At 36.9% G+C, this 21,442-nt stretch overlaps 1 protein-coding gene across 1 annotated transcript in view; it reads left to right on the top strand.

Annotated features, from left to right (window-relative positions):
- The first annotated feature begins 12,709 nt into the window (after positions 1–12,709).
- Positions 12,710–21,442, top strand: part of LOC143594464 (auxin response factor 2A-like) — a 30,116-nt gene continuing 21,383 nt past the window's right edge. The window contains exon 1 of the mRNA XM_077073777.1: positions 12,710–12,863. Coding sequence (XP_076929892.1) covers positions 12,710–12,863 — 154 coding nt within the window. The remainder of the gene's footprint in view (positions 12,864–21,442) is intronic.

Below are 21,442 nucleotides of genomic sequence, written 5' to 3' on the forward strand. Positions count from 1 at the left end.
TCTTGATTATTAGTTTGTAAAAATAAAACTTGACTTTTAAACATAAAATTCATAAACTGAACATAAGCAAGCCAATACGCATGATGATATGTCTCCATGAATGTCGTTTGGGTTGTCATCATGGAAACAATCGTTATGCGCAATGACAAGAAATAAATATCACCGGGGGATTGTATCACAAAAGAAGAAGAAAATAATAATTTTTGAGCAATTGTCTTTTGAAAGTCAAACTTGAGACTTGGGAGAAATTGACAAGCATGAATGATTTTGAGTGTAAATTAGTTGTGCAAGGAATGTAGAGAATTAGTGAACTTTATATAGGCTCAAAATCGTTAATAACAAGGTCAAGTGAGTTAATTTGATGGCTAGTCAAGAGGCTAGTCATAAGGCTTGAGACCATGGATTTTAACTAATTGAATGTTTAAACCTATTAAATGTCTTTGACTCTTGATTAAAGAAAGATAATATAATACTTAGAATTAAATTTGTAACATCAAAAATAATAAAACAACATTATAAACCTAAACAACATCATGAACATAAATACAAAAAAATTCACCATTTTATTAATAAATAAAGATCCGAAAAATGTCGAAATTTTAAATGAGTCGGGTTTTTGGCTTTCAAAAATGACGAATGTCACAATCGGAAACAACCTCTCTATTCCTACGGGGTAGAAGTAAGATTGTCTACATCTTACCCTTCTCAGACCCTACCATAACTTTGCTATTGGTGGAATATACTGATTACGATGATGATCTTTTTCTCACACCATAAATACATTTAAATATTGTCTTGGATTTTCTAGTTGACGACTATCTTTCTGATTATTTTTTTCTTTTTTTTTCTTCTCTCATCATAGACACATAAAGAAATAATTCTTTTGATATCTAACACTGTCTTTTTTGTTTTAGTATTTTGTAATGGTGATGTTGATCTTTATGAGCAACTATGACATGAATGTGTTGGCCTTGTGTTAAAATTCCTCAAATAAGTGACAGGGCGTTTTACTTCCCGCATAGCCACATCGAGCAGGTTTGTTTTTCTTGATTTGCATAATTTTTAATGTTAGATTGAGTAATAATGCGTAATCTTATAGTTCGACCACAATCAATAATTAATATAATTTAATTTGCAGAACTCCTTATTTGTTTTTGTTTTTAATGTTTAGTTTATTTGTTTCTTTATTTATTTGGTTACTAGTTTTGAACCAGTGTATTACACGAGATTTATCAAATGATAAAAATAAATAAGGTCATTATTTCAATTGAAATACTTATGAATTAATTTAATGTACAAAGTAAAACTTATGAATTATATTTTTTTTCCTGTTCACGACTTATGAAATGTATCTTTTTCATATTTCACCCCGTGTACTACACATGATATAAAATATGAACTTAATTAATTTCTCGTGTAATAATATTTAAAAGATAATAACTAATGTGTATAGACAATAATCTAGATCATAATGTCTTTAAACAATACAAATGCATACATAAAAATATATATTTTCTGCAATGCTGAAAACAACCACCAACCTAAAGGGTTAAGTAAATGAGAAGGAAAAAAAAACTATTTTATCCCTAATGGAAAAAAACAAAAAAGTTTACGAAAAGTAAAAATAGCATGATTTTGGAAACGTTAGGTGTTTATTTGCATGAAATTTTAAAAAAATGTACTAAAGTTGCATAGTTGGTCAAACCCTGAGTATGAAAAGGCACTTAACTCAATGATGGATAAATCCACACTATGTTATGACCCCATTGACAAAATGATTTTGACCCATGACCCGTGGATATCTAGAATGAATGAGATGAGAGATTAGGAATTAGGAGAAATGTAGGCTTGACACATAAGATTCAACATTTTCTTTTATTAGTATTGTAAGATAAGATGATAATAGAATATCATGAGTTCAAATTTCAAATCCTATAGTATGAAAAGATTAGTCCTTTAAAAAAATATTAAAACTGCACTGAAATTGTTTAAATAACTTGTTTGTTAGACCAAGTGTAATGGGGCGTGTAATAGGGCGATTTGGGGTGAGAAAGAGGAGGAACAACCACCCCCCCCCCAGCGATTTTGGGGCTATAAGGGGCGCGGGAGGGGGCTAATTGTCGCCGGAAAGGTTTGAAAATAATAATATTTTAATATTATTACAGTTGACAACGTTCAAAAATAAAAAATAAATTAATTAATTAAAACAATATATATATATATATATATATATATATATATATATATATAAACATACACCTTCTTCTCCATTTTATATCCATTTCATACACAATTTATACTCAAAGTCTTCAAAAAAATATAGTAAAATGATTCCTAGAAACAACCTGGACCACCCATTCCCTCCTTTCGGTCAATTCCATGGTTCGCAAAACCAACCGAACGAGAACTTACAATGGAACCTGAACAACCAAAACCAACCGAACTATCCGTTTCAACCGAACCTAAATGTAACATCGTGAAAGTTTCGGGTTCAAAACGTCAAGTTTCCTAAGTCGAGGGACCAAAACTGTCAAATTTCAAACCTTAGGGTTTAAATTAAAAATTCTGTTTTCCTGACCCATCACGATACGCGATGGATCAGAAGAAGAGACCCATCGCTAATCGCGATGGGTTGTCTGACACACTAAGCACGTGGCACAACGGTCGCCACGTGTCACCAAATGGCAGCACGCCCGCCACGTGGCGCAACGCCTGCCACGTGGCAAGTCTAAGGGGTGACCAGGCAAGCCTATGTCGTGATACGCGATGGGCTTAGCCAAAGGGCCATCGCGTATCGCGATGGGGCCCTGTTTTTGCCTCTAAATAGTGGGTTACGGGTTCTTGCATTCCACACTCCAAAACCAGCACTTTTCTCTCTCTCTAACATCTCTCCAAGATCCTACAATCATACCCTCGATTACCTCGAAGTTTGTGCCCCGATTCCTCGATTTCCGTGCCCATTTCCTCGTAATTTATGCCACTTTCCACCAACGTACCTATCAAGAAGGAGATTGCCATTCCCCTACATCATGATGACTAGCCTCGTAAAGCGTGCTAAAGAGTGGTGAAGTATTGGTGTTCATCGATTTGCATGCCAAGGGAAGAGTGACGAGAAGAAGAGTTGATTAAGAAGATAAAGAAGGTGAAACGGTGTTGAGGTGCTGCTTGAGTATTTAGGGTTTGTGTAAGCCAAGCAAAGGTAGGCATAATGCTCGAATAAAATAATAATAACATATTATAAAGACTTAAAACCCTAAGTCGAGGTTATACTCGATACCTCGATAAAATAAAATAAAATATAACAAAGAAAAGGAAAGATAGAATTATGAATATACATATATTAATGTGATTATATTATGTGTGATTCTTTGTTATGAAAGTATTATTTAAGTAATAATAACTATTCTTAAATAATAAAGAAAAGAAAAGAATATGTTTCTTAGAGAAGAAGAAACGTAGGGTTTTTATAAAAATAAATTAAAGGTTTATAATATTACTTTTTTAACTAAAGGTTTTAAAGTAAAAGAGTTTTTGAAATAAAGGTTCATCGAGGTAAAGATTATAAAAGACTAAAGGTCTTAAGCCGGATTGTATATCCGACTAACAAAAGGTTATACTCGTACTATAGGTGCGAGATAGCAACGAGAAAGACCCTCAGATGGTGTTTGAAGCCGATCCAAATTGAAAAGGTGAATACGCCCTAACTTTACAAACTTGTTTTCAAACGAGTCAACGTGTTAAATGAAAAAGGTTTACATGAGACTAAGTGTCTCTAAAACATTTATAAACAAGGGTATAAACACTGGCCTTAGGCTATCGTGTACGTTTGTCTGGATCCTTACATATGTGATGGGCACATCACACCTGGTCACAATTACACTGCCTGCGGGGAGTATGACCTTGTGTATACGTTTAGGCACTCAACTAGTCGAACGCAGCGGTGTTTGCTAGGGGATCCGAGTGTAGAGACTTGAGTTTATGAATTGTGTTGTTTTAACTTGGTTATTCATATGCCACGATGTGGGCCGAGACCTACGTAGTCTCGAGGGGTGATCAAGTAAAAGAAAATATTTTTTAGCGTCAACATATTCACCAGCATTCGTTGCTGACGTATTTTATTAACATTTTACAGGTGATCAAGGTTAGAGCTTGGGATGACGAAGTGCTCAAGATATCCGATGGCTCGGATCTTTTTGTTAAAATTAATATAATGTTAATGGTGGTTTTGTAAACTAAAACAAGTAATCTTTGAAACATTAAACGGGAATTTTTAAATCCCGTCTTTTGTATATGTAAATATTATATTTAAATCCACATGTTTATAAAAGACTTCCGCTATTAAACCGTAACTCTGATTTATTTACAAATGTGGTACCAACATGTGTGTCATACACCTAGGCTGCAGTTTGGGGTGTGACACTAAACATGTACGCCAACTATCTCATGCCCCAAAACTCAATGTCGGCGTTCGGATCTACACTATCGGAGTCGGAGTCGGTGACGGTGCCGGAGACGCAAACGACACGGGCCTCCGGTTCAAGCCAAAATCCGACCCGTAAACATAAAAAGAAACAACAGGGTGACCCGACGCCGCAACATGATCCATACAAGCAATGGACCGAGGAGGAGGAGGTGGCCCTCGCAAGGGCTTGGATTGTCATTTCGGAGGATCCCAACGTCGGTAAGTTTTTTAATATTAAGTATTTATTAAAAAAGTATTTAGTGTTTATTAAAAATGTATACTTGTGACAAATAATTTTAATTTGTAGCTAACTTTCAAGCCACCGGGATGTTTTGGAAGAAATTATTTGAAGCTTGGCTCGCGATAACCGGTAATGTTAGGCCCCGTTACCGGTAGCCCTACTTTAGTGTTGGATTTACTCATAAACGCAGTTCTAAATATCAGAGTTAATTAAAACTTTCGCGGAATAACATAAAACATCAACAGTCAGTACAAACATTCATAACTTGTCTTTAAAACATAACTTAAAACACTTCTTTAGTTCAAACATTAACGATTAAATCTTCAGATGCCGGCTTCTTTATTCAACCGCTATGTGTCTCCCTTCAAGCCAGCTGTCTCATCCTACTCACCTGCGTGCATACTAAAAGTCAGCTACGCTGAGTGAGTTCTAGTTAATCACATAACATATAGTACATTCATAATTACATACTTTCATACTTCCATTTATAATATACTTACTTATCTTCGTACTTTCTTTCTTTCATACACTTACCTTACGTTTTAAAGAGCATTACGCCCTATAACCTTCGCATATATTATTAGGGTATGCAACCCTTTAACCTTCGCATATATTATTAGGGTATGCAACCCTTTATCCTTCGCATATATTATTAGGGTATGCAACCCTTTATCCTTCGCATAAATTATTAGGGTATGCAACCTTTTATCCTTCGCATATATTATTAGGGTATGCAACCCTTTATCCTTCGCATATATTATTAGGGTATGCAACCCTTTAACCTTACCTAACATTTCATTATCATAACCATACATTTAATACCATACACAACATAATCGTACATACTCCCTTATTCATATACACATATCATAAATACTACACTATACTTTCCCTGACAATACGTGCAATACCCAAAGGTCGTTCACATACTGTCAAGCATACATACATAACTATCACAATCGTCATTACGACATACACTTACCAGTTAAGGTAAGTGTATTAACATTCACATCGAGTATGCACACAGCCCGAAAACATAACAAGGAAATGTGGCTAGAAACTCACCTGAATGCGGTTACGTTCACCATTAATTGTAATCCCTTTTTTGAGCTGTGCACGGCTAACTGTATAATATTTATATGCATCAATGAACTATTACTACTCATATCATATTTCTATCTTTATATAACCCACAACGAACGGGGGGTCCGGTGGCAGCGCCCCTGGCAGCGGGGTTCTAGGGGCGGCAGCCCCTAGCGGGGTCCAAGGGGCAGAGCCCCTGGCTGGGGTTAAGCTGGCAGGTCAGCTTGGAAAAATTTTATTTCCATTAACTGTCTTAACACATTTTCCATTAGGATTTTAATTTATTCCCTAATTCGTTAACTCATTCCTTATAACGAATTAAGTCTGATTCGCTATCCGATTCGTTACCGAACTTGACTTAAGCGAACTTATATGCGGAGAAGTTATGTGTACGTGAACTTGTTTTCTGGCGAACTTAACAATCGGCGATCTTGTATGGCGAGGTTAACAGAAGCGAACTTAGCTGCTGGCGAAGTTAACATGGTGACGTTAAACATTAAGCGAACTTAGCCTACAGCGAAGTTGCCTGCCGGCGAACTTGCTTTCGGCAAAGTTATACAGTAGTAGCTACAGCGAACTTATGCAGCGATCTTAGCTGCGGGTGAAGTTGCTCTAGCAGCAGCCACTGTGCGACTTTAACCTCCCATAATCATCTCCGTTTTATCGCGAAACTCAGGGATATGATACAACCCAAACCCGTGATCATTCCTATGGTCATTTTTAGATAAGATTTGGCCCGAAAACGCATAAAGTTTGGACCTTTAAGTTCAAAACGTTCAATACTAAGTTTAGGGTTCATTTTAAACGTGCCATAAGCAGCCGCGAGGTTGTTAAGTTCGTTTCTGACATCAAGTTTACAACTTTACGTTTCATTTACACCCGATCTAATCTCGTTCTAAGTTTCAAGACTAAACGTTAATAAAAACGTAAACTTTAAGATCAAAACATACCTTTTCGTGTTTTTTTAGCTTAGCTATGGACTTCAGATCTTGTATTTATCTTGTATAATGAAGATCTACACGAACTAGTGTCCACTTGATCTCGGATCCCTCTCTTCTCTCCCTCGGCCGTAAGTGTGTGTGGGTGTATGTGTGTGTTTTTGAGTGTGTAGGCAAATATGGAAAGATGGAATGAGGATTAGGGTTTTAGGATGGTTTAAGGGGGTATTTATATCCCTTAAAGCCCATGGACCTAAGGCCCATTACACTTTAATCCACCATAATTAATCCAAGTCCATGATCTTTCTTCATTTAATATTTATTAACTATTAACTCACGATAACTAAACGCGACTTTCTTTATTTACTACTAGAATATTTTAGGATGTTACAAGTCTTCCCTCCTTAAAGAGGTTTCGTCTCCGAAACCTAACTATCTACTTAAACAGATTAGGGTAGAACTTGCGCATCTCATCCTCAGCTTCCCAAGTAGCATCCGATCCCTTGCGATGATTCCATGTCACTTTCACCAAAGGTATAACCTTATGACGAAGCTGCTTCTCCTTGCGATCAACAATCTCTATCGGTTGCTCTACGTAATTCAATTGTTCATCAACCTCAATGTCCATCAATGGCACGCGAGACGTGTCATCAGCTAGACACTTCCTCAGATGAGAAACATGGAAGGTTGAATGAATTCCTTCTAACTCATCGGGTAAATCTAGCTTATAAGCTACTTCACCCACACGATCTAAAATCTTGAAGGGTCCAATGTATCGGAGGGGTTTCACGAGGATGCCGCATTATTGTATCAACGACGTTGTAAAAAAATGTGTGAATATTACGGATATTAGTTTCTTTTTTTAGTTATGTTTTTTATTTTATTTTTTGTTATGTATTTTTTTTAATTTTTAGTTATGTATTTTTTTTAGTTATGTATTTTTTTGTATTTCTTTTTACTTTTAATTCATTTTTATTTTATCTTTTAATTTTCTTGGTTTTTATTTTTTTAGTTTAATTATAAAAAGAAAATGATAAAAATAGATACTGTGTGCCCAGTTTGTAGTCCATACACCATTACACCCCAAAAACAAATTCTCACCCCTTGTTGACTGGGCGCCACATGTCGCAATTCACCCCCATTTGTAGCCCCTCCACTACGCATAGCCTTAGTTCTAATTAAACTTGATTGTTATTATTATATATATAGGGTTTGGATCAAATACAAATGAAATTAACGTGCTAACGTGAGAAACAAGTAGAGTAATTATATATACAAGTAGAGTAATTATGTAATTACTCTATGATAATTACTCTATAATGTAATTACATAATTACTCTACTTGTATATATAATTACTCTACTTGATTCTCACGTTTAGCACGTTAATTTCATTTGTACGTTAATTTCATGTAAGGCCCCGAACCCGGTAGCCCTACTTTAGCATTGGATTTTCTCATAAACACAGTTATACAAATTAGAGTTTATTAAAACTTTTCGCGGAATATAAAACATCAATCATTCGTTACAAAACATTAAATCTTTTCTTTGATACCATAACACAAATCATTATATTTAAAACATCTTTTCTTCTATCTTCAGATGCCAGCCGTTCAATTCATGCCATGTGCCATCCTCATGCTAACTCTATAATCAGCTCACCTGCGTGCATACTAAAAGTCAGCTACGCTGAGTGAGTTCTAGTTAATCAAGCAACTTAGCATACAACCACTACATGCATCATATACGTATCCGAAGACACGTAGTCCACTGTCTAACCTGTTCACCTTACCACTTAACCTCTTATTTACCCCTACCACTTTGCCACTTTTCCACTTTAATAACGTATAACGTTATGCCACTTTGCCACTTTAATAACGAAGTCACGTATAGGCTTACCCTACCACGTACTACCGTCATGCCACTAACACTCTTACTAGACTCTTGCCACTTCTAACACACTCTACCTCTACTTTTCTGCAACACACTTCATAACATACATCATTTATCTAATAACCAAGTTACATCATAACATTTACACACACTAATAACCACTTGACAATCACTATCCTTGGCGACATGTGCACCATCCGAAAATCGTTCACGCACCGACAAGCATTATATAATAGCCACCTCGTATAACATCTATAGCATACACTTACCACTTAAGGTAAGTGTATTCACACTTCACATCGAGTATGCACACAGCCCCGAAAACATAACAAGGAAAATGGGGATAGAAACTCACCTGAACTCGATTACTTCTTCTACTACTGGTTACTCCTTCTCGAGCTGTGCGCGTCTAACTGTTAATAGTTGCAATATCAAATACCACTCTAGCCACTCTATTGCTACTTAACTAGCCTTAAGCGTCTAAGACGGTTTTACTTCATTGAATCATTACCCGGTTAGTAAATCTTTACTCGTTTGACTTTAAAGGTGTCTTTCATAAGTTATCAAAGTCCAAGGGTAACTATCTCATTCTTTCTAAGTCCAGGGACTGTCTGTCATTCTGATAAAAGTCTGGTTCGTTACTTGATCCTTAACGAAATGGGATTCATTCGTTACTCCGGTCTCATGACGAATTGCTAGTTCGTTACTTCATAACGAATCGACCTTTATAACGAACTGAACCCTATGACGAATTGGACCTTGTACCGAATTGAACCTTTCTAACGAACTAGTCTCCTTGGCGAACTGGACCCTTCTGTAATGAATTGAACCTTAATGAACTGGGGGTTCACTACTTAACGAATTGGCTTTAATTCGTTATTATTCCTTAACGAATAGAGCTGGTTCGTCATACCTTTGTTAACGAATTGGTTCACGAATTAAGGCTAGTTCGTTGATCCTCCGTTAACAAATTACCTTTAATTCGTTAGCTTCTCATAGCGAATTAGGGTTAGGTTTTGTCAGCTCTGACATCCTTAAATACCCGCGCCGCCTTTCCGGCGCCGCCGTGCCGGAAAAACGTGCGGTGGCCGAAAAAATGTATTCCAGCACCGTTTTCACCGTTTTTCGTCCCGTTCGATCCAGATCTGAGCTAGGGTGACCCTTAAGCTCATCTTAGGTTTGGTTTATACCCAATTCCACCCGGATCTCGTGACTTTAATGGTTTAACGGTGTCGGCTCGTCGTTTTGCAACTAGATCTAACGGTTTTGGACCTCTACAATATCATACTATCATTACCTCGGGTCAAAAATCGGTTCTCCTTCTTCTTCTCCTTGGTTTCAGCTTAGATAGAGAGTAGGATGAGAGAGAGCTAAGTGTGTGTTTTGGGTGGTGTATGGAGTATGAGAAATGAATGATATTTGGGTAATTAAGGCTTTTATAATTTGAATCATGGGCTTAAGCCCATGGTCTCATCCTTCTTTCCTTCATGACCTAAGTCCATAACCCATCTCCATTAACCAACACTAGCCCGACCCATACTTACTCCTACTCTATTTCATTATTTCCCCGCTTATCCGAGTAAACTTTCCCGCCAATATTAAATAATACAATAAATATTATTTTAGAAATTTCGGGATGTTACATTTCATTTGTATATACACACATCTGGCACAAGTAAATCCAGAATAGGGTTCAAATAAAAAGATAGAGTTTCTAAGAATGGTAAGAACCAATAGATTTTTGACAAGTGGCATTACAACATATGGTTAAAGAACAATTTTAAGAAACTATGTTGGTTATAGTGGTGAAAGAGTAATTCTAGTAAACTATGACGATTTTTAGTAATATTAAATCTCAACCATTGATTAATATTATCCAAGGGCTATGATTTATTCCTAGTCTTCCTAGGAAACTACTTCTTTTTAGTATAACCCTCCCCATTAAATCCATATATACATTTAATAATAACATATATAATATTTGCATTTCTCTTAAATAAGCTAATTCAATTACCTAGGACTAGGAGGGTACATTTTATCGGACCTCACATCCTTCTTTCATGGCATTAGAGGCAGTGAGCAGTACGCCGCGTCGCATATCACATTCGGTTAGATCTGTAGACGTTTTGTGCATACTAACGGCTCGTTTAACGACAATATAAATTTTGTTTGGAAGTCTGCCACAAGGAACAAAGGTCAATCACTTTGTATAAACAAAAGATTTTTTTTTTCATAAAAATACGTACACTCCCCTGATGAAGATGCATGACTCACTTGCTTTTAGCTGCTTTTCATTAGCAAATTTCTTCCAATCACTTCCTAGTATCTGCCTCTTTGGATCGCATGCCCTTAAACCAAACACAAACTGTTTTCTAAATATTTGCTATCACTTGAGAATTCATTACATTTAACTTCCATTAAAGATTGTAAAATTTAACATGAATTATATTATATCAAAGGACATGCATGAGAGGTCGTCAATTGAAGGATGAAATTAATGGAGCAATTAACGTGATTGTTAATGCCGATAATGGATGATGGCTTGGATGCGCCAGAGATGGTCAATTATGCTGGATACTTGTCATAAACATAATGAGGCAATAAATATAAGGGTTTTGGAGAGAGAATGTAGAAAAGTAGAAAGTTGCTTATCTATATTAGAATGTAATACAGATAATAATCTTATCCCTATCAATAACAAATCCTAATCGAGCCCAAAATCCAACTCAACTCAACTTTTGTTTAATGCCCAAACTGGTTTATCTAACTAGTAAATAAACTATATTATTTATAACTATTACAAATAATAATTCCGTCAGATTATATTCATCATTTTACCGGTTAAACAATTAAAGCTGATTTTAGTTCGTTGCCCAAGGTGTAGCTCTCACGGGTCGTAACTTGATTAGCCGCGTTAAACTAACTGAACCGATCCACTATTTCCAACAGCTTTACTAGTCCAAAATCTTTTTTTTTCAATGACCATATTTTTTTATTTTTCAAGTCATTGTTTTTCCTTATTTTGTCTTTATTCCACCGGGTCTATGTTAATGTGTTAAAAATTCATAGGGCGGTCAAGATTTTAACACATGTACATAACTTAAAAAACAAATTCACATGGGTCGACTGATTCCCGTACCACCTTCACAGGTATGCCCCTGGCCCAAAACTTTTTTGTGACGTCTTAGTGAAAATTAAAAAGAATGTATATGTTTTTAAACAATTTTCATGATGCTCAAAAACACATCCCAACGTATTTTTGACATTGTTTGTATATAAATATGTGTCTGGTAAGGCGGTACCAAAGTTGACTCATGTCGTGACTCGAATTTGTGTTCCTCTACCACACATATTAGTTCTGATCCACATTCAAGTTTTTTATTCTTGGAGGCTACATTCCTTACACAAAATGTGTTAGCAAGGTGAATACACACTGAGCCCAACAAAATGAGTGGTCTTGTCCTGTGAATGTTAAACCATAAGTTCCTCGATATAAAATGATCTCATAATAAGCTAAAGCTGAATTGCAAAATAAGTCGGTAGACTACAACGATGACCAACGATGGAAAACAACATGATAAAATGGAAGGTACCTCTCTAACCCAAGCAATGCCATCTCTATCTGTTGGGTTTTAACGGTGGTTCGAAACAAAAACGGTTAAATAATATTAACACGTTTTAAAATGTATTTTGTTTCATAAGTATTAATCAATATTAATATATAAAACGAACCAAAAACGCAGCGAACAAAACGAACCAATACGAAACCGAAACCCGAACTCGGATCCAGTTACAACTAATACGAGCACGATATAATCAAACAATTAACCATAGATTAAAGTTTAAGCTTTTGTACCTCGGTTATCAAAACCGGGAAGAACACCGAGATCTAACGAATCGAGCTAGGATGATGACACAACAACGACCAATTGCTCCGGCAACTCAACGGCGGCGGCGGCTGTGCCGCAGACGGCGGCGGGAGGACAGCGGAGGCAAGGCAGAGAGCAGCAACACCCAACAGTAGCAACAGGTCGCCAGAATCTGGATTGCCGGAAACACGAGCTCACCAGAATCACAAAAGATCGCCGGAAAAATGATTGTTGCTTGTGGTGAAGCTTTTTACAGCACCGGCGGCTTGTATGGAGCGGCGATGGTGGTTGCGGTGACCAAGGGATGGTCGGTGGTGACTGGTGGCTGGCGGCGGCTTTCCGATGGCCGGAAAAACGGCGTCGGAAAGTATATGGATGGTGGCTAGGGTTTTATTGATAAAGATGATTAGGTTAAAAAAAACTAATATTATATACTATACTATATATAGAAAGTGATTATAGGGTTTAACCAATTTAAACCCATTGGGCTTAAAGCCCAATTACCAAACCAAAGCCTAATCCATCATCCAATCCTTTTAATTTGTTGTGTCGGCCCAGTTAACGATTAAGTGGGTTTAAGATTCGTTACCCTCGGTGTAACTCATACCGGGTTATATTCGGGTCGGTCCGCGTTGACTTGACCCGAACCGACCATATATTCCAACAGTCTCCCACTTAGACGGATTTGGGTAAAGTATCACAACGCTAACAGTTAGAGGCGTTCTAGCTACACATAGTTGTCCCCAACCAAATATGACATTTTTAAATCCATAACCAAAATATCTTGGAATACCTTATTGCAAGATAGTGAATTTATAGTAATCGTTGTCATCTATCATTTCTGTGTAAGGCATCAACTGAACAATGAGACATGGATCAAATCAATCTCATATAGTGTTCAATTATTATAATTCTCGATATAGAGTCAAAATGGTCCAATCAAACACACAGTAAGTTTGGGTGAGGCCTCACACTTTACCAGTTTGAATCAACGAGGGCGCCAAGATGTCTAACTGTTACATTTTCATGTAAGAGTACAGAATCCCATCTTGACTACATAAAACTCCCACTGAACTTCAAAATATTCCCAATCAATGCCTTTATTACTGGCAGTTACGCAACAGCGGTTAACATGATCAAAGAATATTCATCGGTAAACGAAAGTTCAAATTTGTATCTTAGGTCTAAGGATACTAAATGAGCATACTATTATCAAAACATCTTATGATCAAGATCCATGAAGATGATTTAATGTGAGTTACAGCCAACGTCATTCTTAATGAGGTATGTGAGTTTGGAAGTCAACTGCTTGAGTCCAAAGTCAGAATAATCTTAATTCAGAATTGTTCCCGCGAGTCTGACCGACTACGGATAATTTAGAATACAATATTCACGGATTAAACGTATTAAAAGAACACAGTTGTATCATTCAACTTTGCATTTACCCATTAAATCAAAAGTGAACTTAAAAGTACAACTGTTTAAGTGTTCATACATCCAAATACTAAATCAAAATAAATCACTAGTAAATCTAAGCCCGGTAGCATCTCTATGCTGATCATGCTTGTCCTAAGTCATCGGCTTAGTGAACGGGTCAGCTAGATTTTGATCTGTGTCAACTTTTCTTATCACGATGTCACCTCGTTCTAATATTTCCCGAATAAGATGGAACTTCCTTAGAATATGCTTGGTTCTATGATGAGACCTTGGCTCTTTGGCTTGAGCAATATCACCTGTGTTATCACAGAACACCTCGATTGGTTTGCGAATACTCGAAACCATATCGAGATCGGTGATGAACTTCTTCATCCAAGCAGCATCTGACACAGCTATATACTCGGATTCGGTGGTAGAATCCGCCACAACACCCTGCTTGGAGCTCTTCCAATAAATAGCTCATCCATTGAGAGTGAAAACGAAACCTGACTGTGAGCGAGAATCATCTCGATCAGTCTGGAAGCTAGCATCAGTGTAACACCTTACAGTGAGCTCCTCTTCCATCCCCCAAACAACAAGAACATATCTTTGGTCCTATTCAAGTACCTTACAATGTTCTTCACAACAGTCCAATGGGCAATTCCAGGACTCTGTTGAAAACTACTGGTCATGCTCAAGGAATACGAGACGTCATGTCTAGTACAAAACATAGCATACATGATAGAGACAACCGTAGAAGCATATGGAATTGCTTGCATACGCTTAGATTCAATGCCCGTCGCCGGAGATTGCGATTTGCTCAACACGGTTCCTTTAGTCATTGGAACAGCTCCTTTATTGGAGTTTTCCACTGAGAAGCGTGTCAATACTTTGTCTATGTAAGTACTTTGACTTAGCCCTAGAATCCACTTAGATCTATCTCTATAGATATGTATTCTTAGAATATATGCGGCTTCTCCAAGATCTTTCATTGCAAAACAAGATTCCAATCAGTGCTTAACTTCCTTAAGCATATGAATGTTGTTTCCAATGATCAGTATATCATCCACATACAAGATGAGGAATGATACAGTGCTCCCACTAGCCTTTCTGTAAACACAAGGCTCATCTTCATTTTTGATAAAACCAAACTCTTTGATTTTCTCATCAAAGTGAAGATTCCAGCAGCGAGATGCTTACTTAAGTCCATAAATAGACTTATTCAGTTTGCAAACCCTATTAGGATATTTGGAATCAACAAAACCTTCAGGCTGAACCATATAGACATCTTCAGAAAGATGTCCATTAAGGAAAGCGGTTTTGACATCCATTTGCCATATCTCATAGTCATAGTATGCAACAATGACAAGTAATATCCTTATTGACTTAGTCATAGCAACGGGCGAAAAGGTTACATCATAGTCAACCCCTTGAGTTTGAGTAAAACCTTTTGAGACTAGCCGTGCTTTATAGGTTTGCACATTTCCATGCATGTCGGTTTTTCTCTTGAAAATCCACTTGCTCCCTACTGCCCGACTATCGGGGGTAGCTCAACCAAGTTCCAAACTTGGTTATCATGCATAGATAGCATCTCGGCGTTCATGGCATCTCGCCATTTCTCAGATTCTGGATCCAACATAGCAGATTTGTAGTTAGTAGGCTCGTCACCAGGCTCGGCTACTAATAAGACTTCGGAACCATCTAGATGCCATAAGTATATAGAATTTGGTACAGGATTCCTACTACTTCTGCGAACACTCGTGTTCACGTCTGATGTATCAGCAACAACAACTTGTTGATCAGACGCTCCAACTTCCTCAGCGGTTGTTTGTGTTTCTTGAATTTCTTCAAGATCGACAATGTTATCTCCAGTTCCTCGATCGAGAAATTCTTTCTCGAGGAAGTGGCCTTTCCTCTTGATAGAAATCGAATTCGTATCAGGAAGAAAGAAGTAATAGCCGCTTTGGTTATAGTATCCGACGAAAACAACTTTTATGCCACGGGGATCTAGCTTATCATTAGATTCACTTGTGATATAAGCATCACATCCCCATACTCTAAGGAAAGACAAATTGGGCTTTCGCCCATGCCATATCTCATATGGGGTTTTGTCTACCTTCTTAGTTGGAGCTAGATTGATAGTGCAGGCATCGGTCATAAGGGCATAACCCCAAAAGGAGTGAGGCAAGTTAGTTCTACACATCATCGATCGAACCATGTTTAGCAATGTTCGATTTCTCCTCTCGCTCACGCCATTATGTTGGGGTATGCTAGGTGGAGTGAGTTTTGAAACAATTCCACACTCTTTTAGATGAGTGATGAACTCTGAGCTCAGATACTCTCCACCTCGATCTGATCGAAGTATCTTAATGGTTTTACCAAGTTGGTTTTCCAGTTCGTTTTGAAACTTTTTGAACTTTTCAAAAGTTTCATGCTTGTGTTTCATAAGATACACATAAGCATATCGACTGTAATCGTCAATAAAAGAAACGAAGTATCTTTCATTGTTTCTAGACATAGTTCTGAAAGGTCCACACACATCAGTATGTATGAGTCCTAACAGATCTTTTGCTCGTTCATTCTTATGAGTGAAGGAGTCCTTGGCGAGTTTGCCAGCTAAGCAAGATTCACAATCATCAAAAGAGTCCGGTCCTGTGGATTCAAGAATCCCTTCGGATTGGAGTCTTTTAACTCTTTCCTTGCTTATGTGACCAAGTCGGCAATACCATAGAAATGTATCATTGATGCTAGATCTGATACGTTTTGAAAGATTATATACGTTATTATTAGTTTGAACATCAATCTCTTGGTCAAGCGGTCCACTCCCTTAAACCTCCCTAAAACCCTAAATCTCTCATTTCCCATCTTTCATAATTCTCTACACACTTTAAAACACACACATAAACTCTCATTCATGGCCGTGAGGAAAGGAAAGAAATCCAAGACAAAAACAAGCCAAATATTGATAGATCTTGGATATTCAAGCAAGATACAAGATTAAAGTTCATCACCAAGCTAGACCGTAACCTAAAAACGAGTAAAGGTACGTTCTTTATCTTTAAAGGTTATGTTTTTATGAACGGTTTGTCATGAAACTTAAACCTAGAGTAGATCGGGTCTAAATAAACCATAAAGTTACGAACTTGATGTTTGAAATGGACTTAAGGAACCCATGGTTATAAACGACTCAAGAATAAACCCTAGATCTATCCTTCAAACGTTTTAGGCCATAAAGGTCCAAGCTTTATGGTTACACGGGTCAAGTTTGGCCGAAATGGTTAGGGAAACAATTATGGGTTAATACCAAACCATAGTATAAGTCTAGATGACAAAACGCATAATGATATTGGTAGTGGAGGACCAAGCCGTAACCAACAGCCCATCCGAATACAATAAAAACCAACAGGTCATTCGAGTACACATGATAAACTCGATTACACTGTCCCAATCGTTTACAACATGCATGTTCGCATACAATCATATGATCGAATACATTGTTTTATATGATTACAATGATAAAATCGAATACAATATTGTATTTCGCATACAATGGATGGTTCGACTACATTAAGGTCATTCGAATACATTATATACTCGCATAGTATGGCCTTGTTCGAATACAACATGGGACTCGAATAGAATGGATAAGATCGCATACTTACATATATTCGAATAGAATGGACAGATCGCATACATTCATGCGTTCAAATACAATAGGCAGATCGCGTACATACACTACTCGAATACATGGGCATAGTCGATTACATTGATGGACTCGATTACAATACTCATTTGATTACAACATAAATTCGATTACATGGGAAAATTCGAATACGGTATATGGTTCGCATACAATGTACACGATCGCATACACTTGGTAATTCGAATACATACATGTTCTCAAATGCTATATGCATGTTAGAATACATTGTATAACCCCGAATACTATATACATGATAGCATACCTGGAAAGATTTGAATACAATAAATAAAGAAAGAAATACTAAAGTGTTTGAATACTCTATATTCGAATACATTAGGATTGAGAGTAAAAGTATTCTAAGTAAAATGTATTCTTAAACAAGACCATTAGAATAGACCAAACTTAGCCATTTGGCTGAAACTTGAATAATGTGAATATGACAAATATTGATGCATGTAATTAATATACAGTTAGCAGAGCTCAATTAAAGAGAGGGTAACGATTAGCGGAGAACGTAACTCATTCCAAGTGAGTTTCTAGCCCCATTTTCTTTGTTATGTTTTCAGCGTTGTGTGCATACTCGATGTGATAGTTAATGTGCTTACCTTAAATGGTAAGTGTATGCCATGTATGATTTATATGTTATTTATATATGTCTTGAAAGTGAATGAAAGCTTGCCAGTACGTGAACGATCTTCTGATATTGCAAGTATTGACAATGAAGGTATGTATATGAAATATGAATGTGTATGACAGATATATATATATATGACATATCAGTATGTATGAATGATTAAAGAAAGTATATGTATGTTACGGGTATGTAAAGATAGATAAATAAATTGAGCTATTAGAATACAAGCTACAAATACACTTGATTACCCAAAGAGTTGGATAAACCAAATACTCTATTGATACAATAGTCAAGTGGACCCAAAATACACCCCATACTAGACTCCTAGGTAACAATGATACTTGTCTTCTATGTGGAGTGGATTCTGACATTGCTTTAAATGTTCTTGACTTTTTTTTTACTAATATTGGTACTATTTAGAGATGTTCAAAACGGTTTGGGACTAGGAACCGGAACCGGTTCCTAACCGGTTCCTATATTCAAAACCCCATTATAAACCGGTTCCAGGCTCGAACCGGTTAGGGAACCGAACCGGTTCTCCCACCCTCGGATCCCTAACCTATGTAACCGGTTCTTACCGGTTCCTAAACCGGTTCCTGTACCGGTTACAGTGTAAAATTTTTTTTTTTTTTCGTTTTTCGTTTGCGATTTGGATTCTAAACTACGATTCGTATTTGTATAACATGAAAAATAAAAAAGACAATTAACATAAAATTCATTTTATTTACTTTAAGAAGTTCAAAAAAAAAGGTTACATGTTTTAAAATCTTCAAAAACAAACTAACAAAACATTAAACTTATAAATATAAAGTTGTGACATATTATTTCTAGAAAAGCCTTCTTGTTCGTCGTAATTATTGAGCGGCGACTTCTTCCTCGGAATTACTTGTAGAAATGTCTTCTTGTTCGTCGTGCACTCGAACATCAAGTGGTGTTTCATCTTCGAGAGTGGTTACGTGTTGAATACGATCGATTGAGTCCAAGTGATCCTTTAAGCAAATGCACATCTCCACCGACTCCGAATTTAGTCTTGTTCTTCTCACCGATATTACCCTGCCACTAAGAGAAAAAGCGGATTCCGAAGCTACCGTAGAAGCTTGGACGGTTAGTAAATCACGGGCCATGGTGGCAAGAATCGGAAACTCGGTTTCCTTTACCTTCCACCAAGCAAAAACATCAAAAGTGCCATATTCCTCTTCGGATAAACTGGTAGAGTAATCATTTGCACTATACCTTCCTAGTTCGCTTGAAGGGGTGTTACCCCTTTGTTTTTTAGCCGTTACGTTGCGAACGGTGTTCATAAGGCTAATCATGGGATCTCGTACTCTAGTAGCACTTGAACTTGATGAAGACCCCCCCGGCATAGGCATGTGTATGTTTGACCCATATTTATTTAAATAAAAGTCATACATAAATTTAAAATTCAAGTTAAAATAATTTTTTGCCTCTGTTGAAAAGTTTGGGTCAACTTCATGCATATCTAAGGCTGAAAAAATTTCGTCTGTCACACATTCAACCCCCGTAACATTTAACATTGGGTTTAAAGCGGCGGCGGAAGTAAAAACCGGTGGCAATTCAAGAAAGTATTTTTTTAATTTAAACTTCATTGGTAATATGATGTTTGAAAACATTGGACTTTTATATTCAAATTCTTTAAGATTGTTAACCATTAAAATAACTCCGAAAGAACCAAGGGACTTGTCGGATAATACGTTCCCGATAGTTTCGTAGTTGATGTTTTAAAAACTTCAAGAAAAGTCGATAAGTCATTGATAATTTCCCATTTCTCATTTGAAAAGGGGATTGCCAAATCATTCTCGGCAAGACTAGAATGAAACATTTGTAAAGTTTCTCTTTGTTCCAAAGCACTATGAAACATTATGCAAGTGGAATTCCATCGATGAGGTACATCCCAATTAGCTCCCAAAGCTTTTCTTCCCGTATCTTTACAAAATTTTCTATAATCCATTTGTCTTTTTTTACTTTTCTTAAAAACTTCATGTATCATTAGTCTAAAATCGTTTATAACCGATGTAACCTCAACCGAAGCAAGTCCGTCTTGCACGATTAAATTAATGATATGTGCAACACACCTTGAGTGAAAAAATACACCATTGCAAATCGGCGTATATTTTAATTTTAAGTTATCAACCGCTGATGTATTATTCGACGCGTTATCAAATGCCATTGAAAATATTTTATTTTCTAGTTTATAAATTTTTATAACATAATCTAAAATTTCAAACAAATTATCTCCCGTATGTGGATACTCAAAGAGTTCGAAAGCAATGGTGCGTTTCATCATTTCCCACGATGACGGGTCTACCCAATGAGCGGTGACACAAAGATAAGATTCGGGTAGACCATGTGGAGCCGACCAAACATCACTAGTTAAGTTTATTCCCGTATTTATATTTTCAAAATATGCAATTAGTACTTGTTTGGCCTTTTTCCACAATTTTAAACAATAACGTTTAAGAGTATGACGACTTACGTGAGTGTATTGTGGTTGAAGCGTATCTCGAATCATGGCGGTTAAGCGAGGGTTGTCGAAGTGGCTAAACGGCAAAGCTTCTTGAATCACAAACTTCGTCATACGATCTTGAACTCGATCAATTTGGTATGTAAATATTCCGCCTTCACTATCCATTTGCGTTTGTTGCGAATCGACGTTCTTTTTCAACGCCTTGCAATACGGTTTTCTGATGTGTTTCTTCAAATTTGAATTCGAAAGTGGGTTTAAATAAACCCCACAAAACTTGCACCGAGCCTTCAATGAATGGTCACTCAATTCAACCAAATCCCAATTGCACCAAATCTCTTGATTACGATTATGAGGTACAATACGAACGAAACTTGGTTCGGCGTTGGAACCTTGACCAACCGATGATTGTGAGGCAGTCATAACAACAAATATGAATATAGAAGAAGAGAAAACAAGAGATTAGAGAACTCAAAACGTTGTAATAGCGTTTTTTTGTATTTTTTTGCGTTCGGGTTTGCGTTTTGAGTGTTGTGATGAACCCATGACACCAAATACCTATTTATACTAGTAGTGGGGTGCTTGGGGGAGCCAAAAAACGGCTATTTTTGACCCCAACGGTCAAAAAAACGGCCAAAAAAACGATTTCCAACGGCTATACTCGATCCAACGGCTAGAACCGGTTAGGAACCGGTTCCATCCAGGAACCGGTTCCGGTTCGG

This window comes from Bidens hawaiensis, unplaced genomic scaffold, assembly GCF_021521415.1.
Source record: "Bidens hawaiensis isolate Kalapana, Puna unplaced genomic scaffold, B.hawaiensis_p1.1 tig00043662_1, whole genome shotgun sequence".
NCBI lineage: Eukaryota > Viridiplantae > Streptophyta > Magnoliopsida > Asterales > Asteraceae > Bidens > Bidens hawaiensis.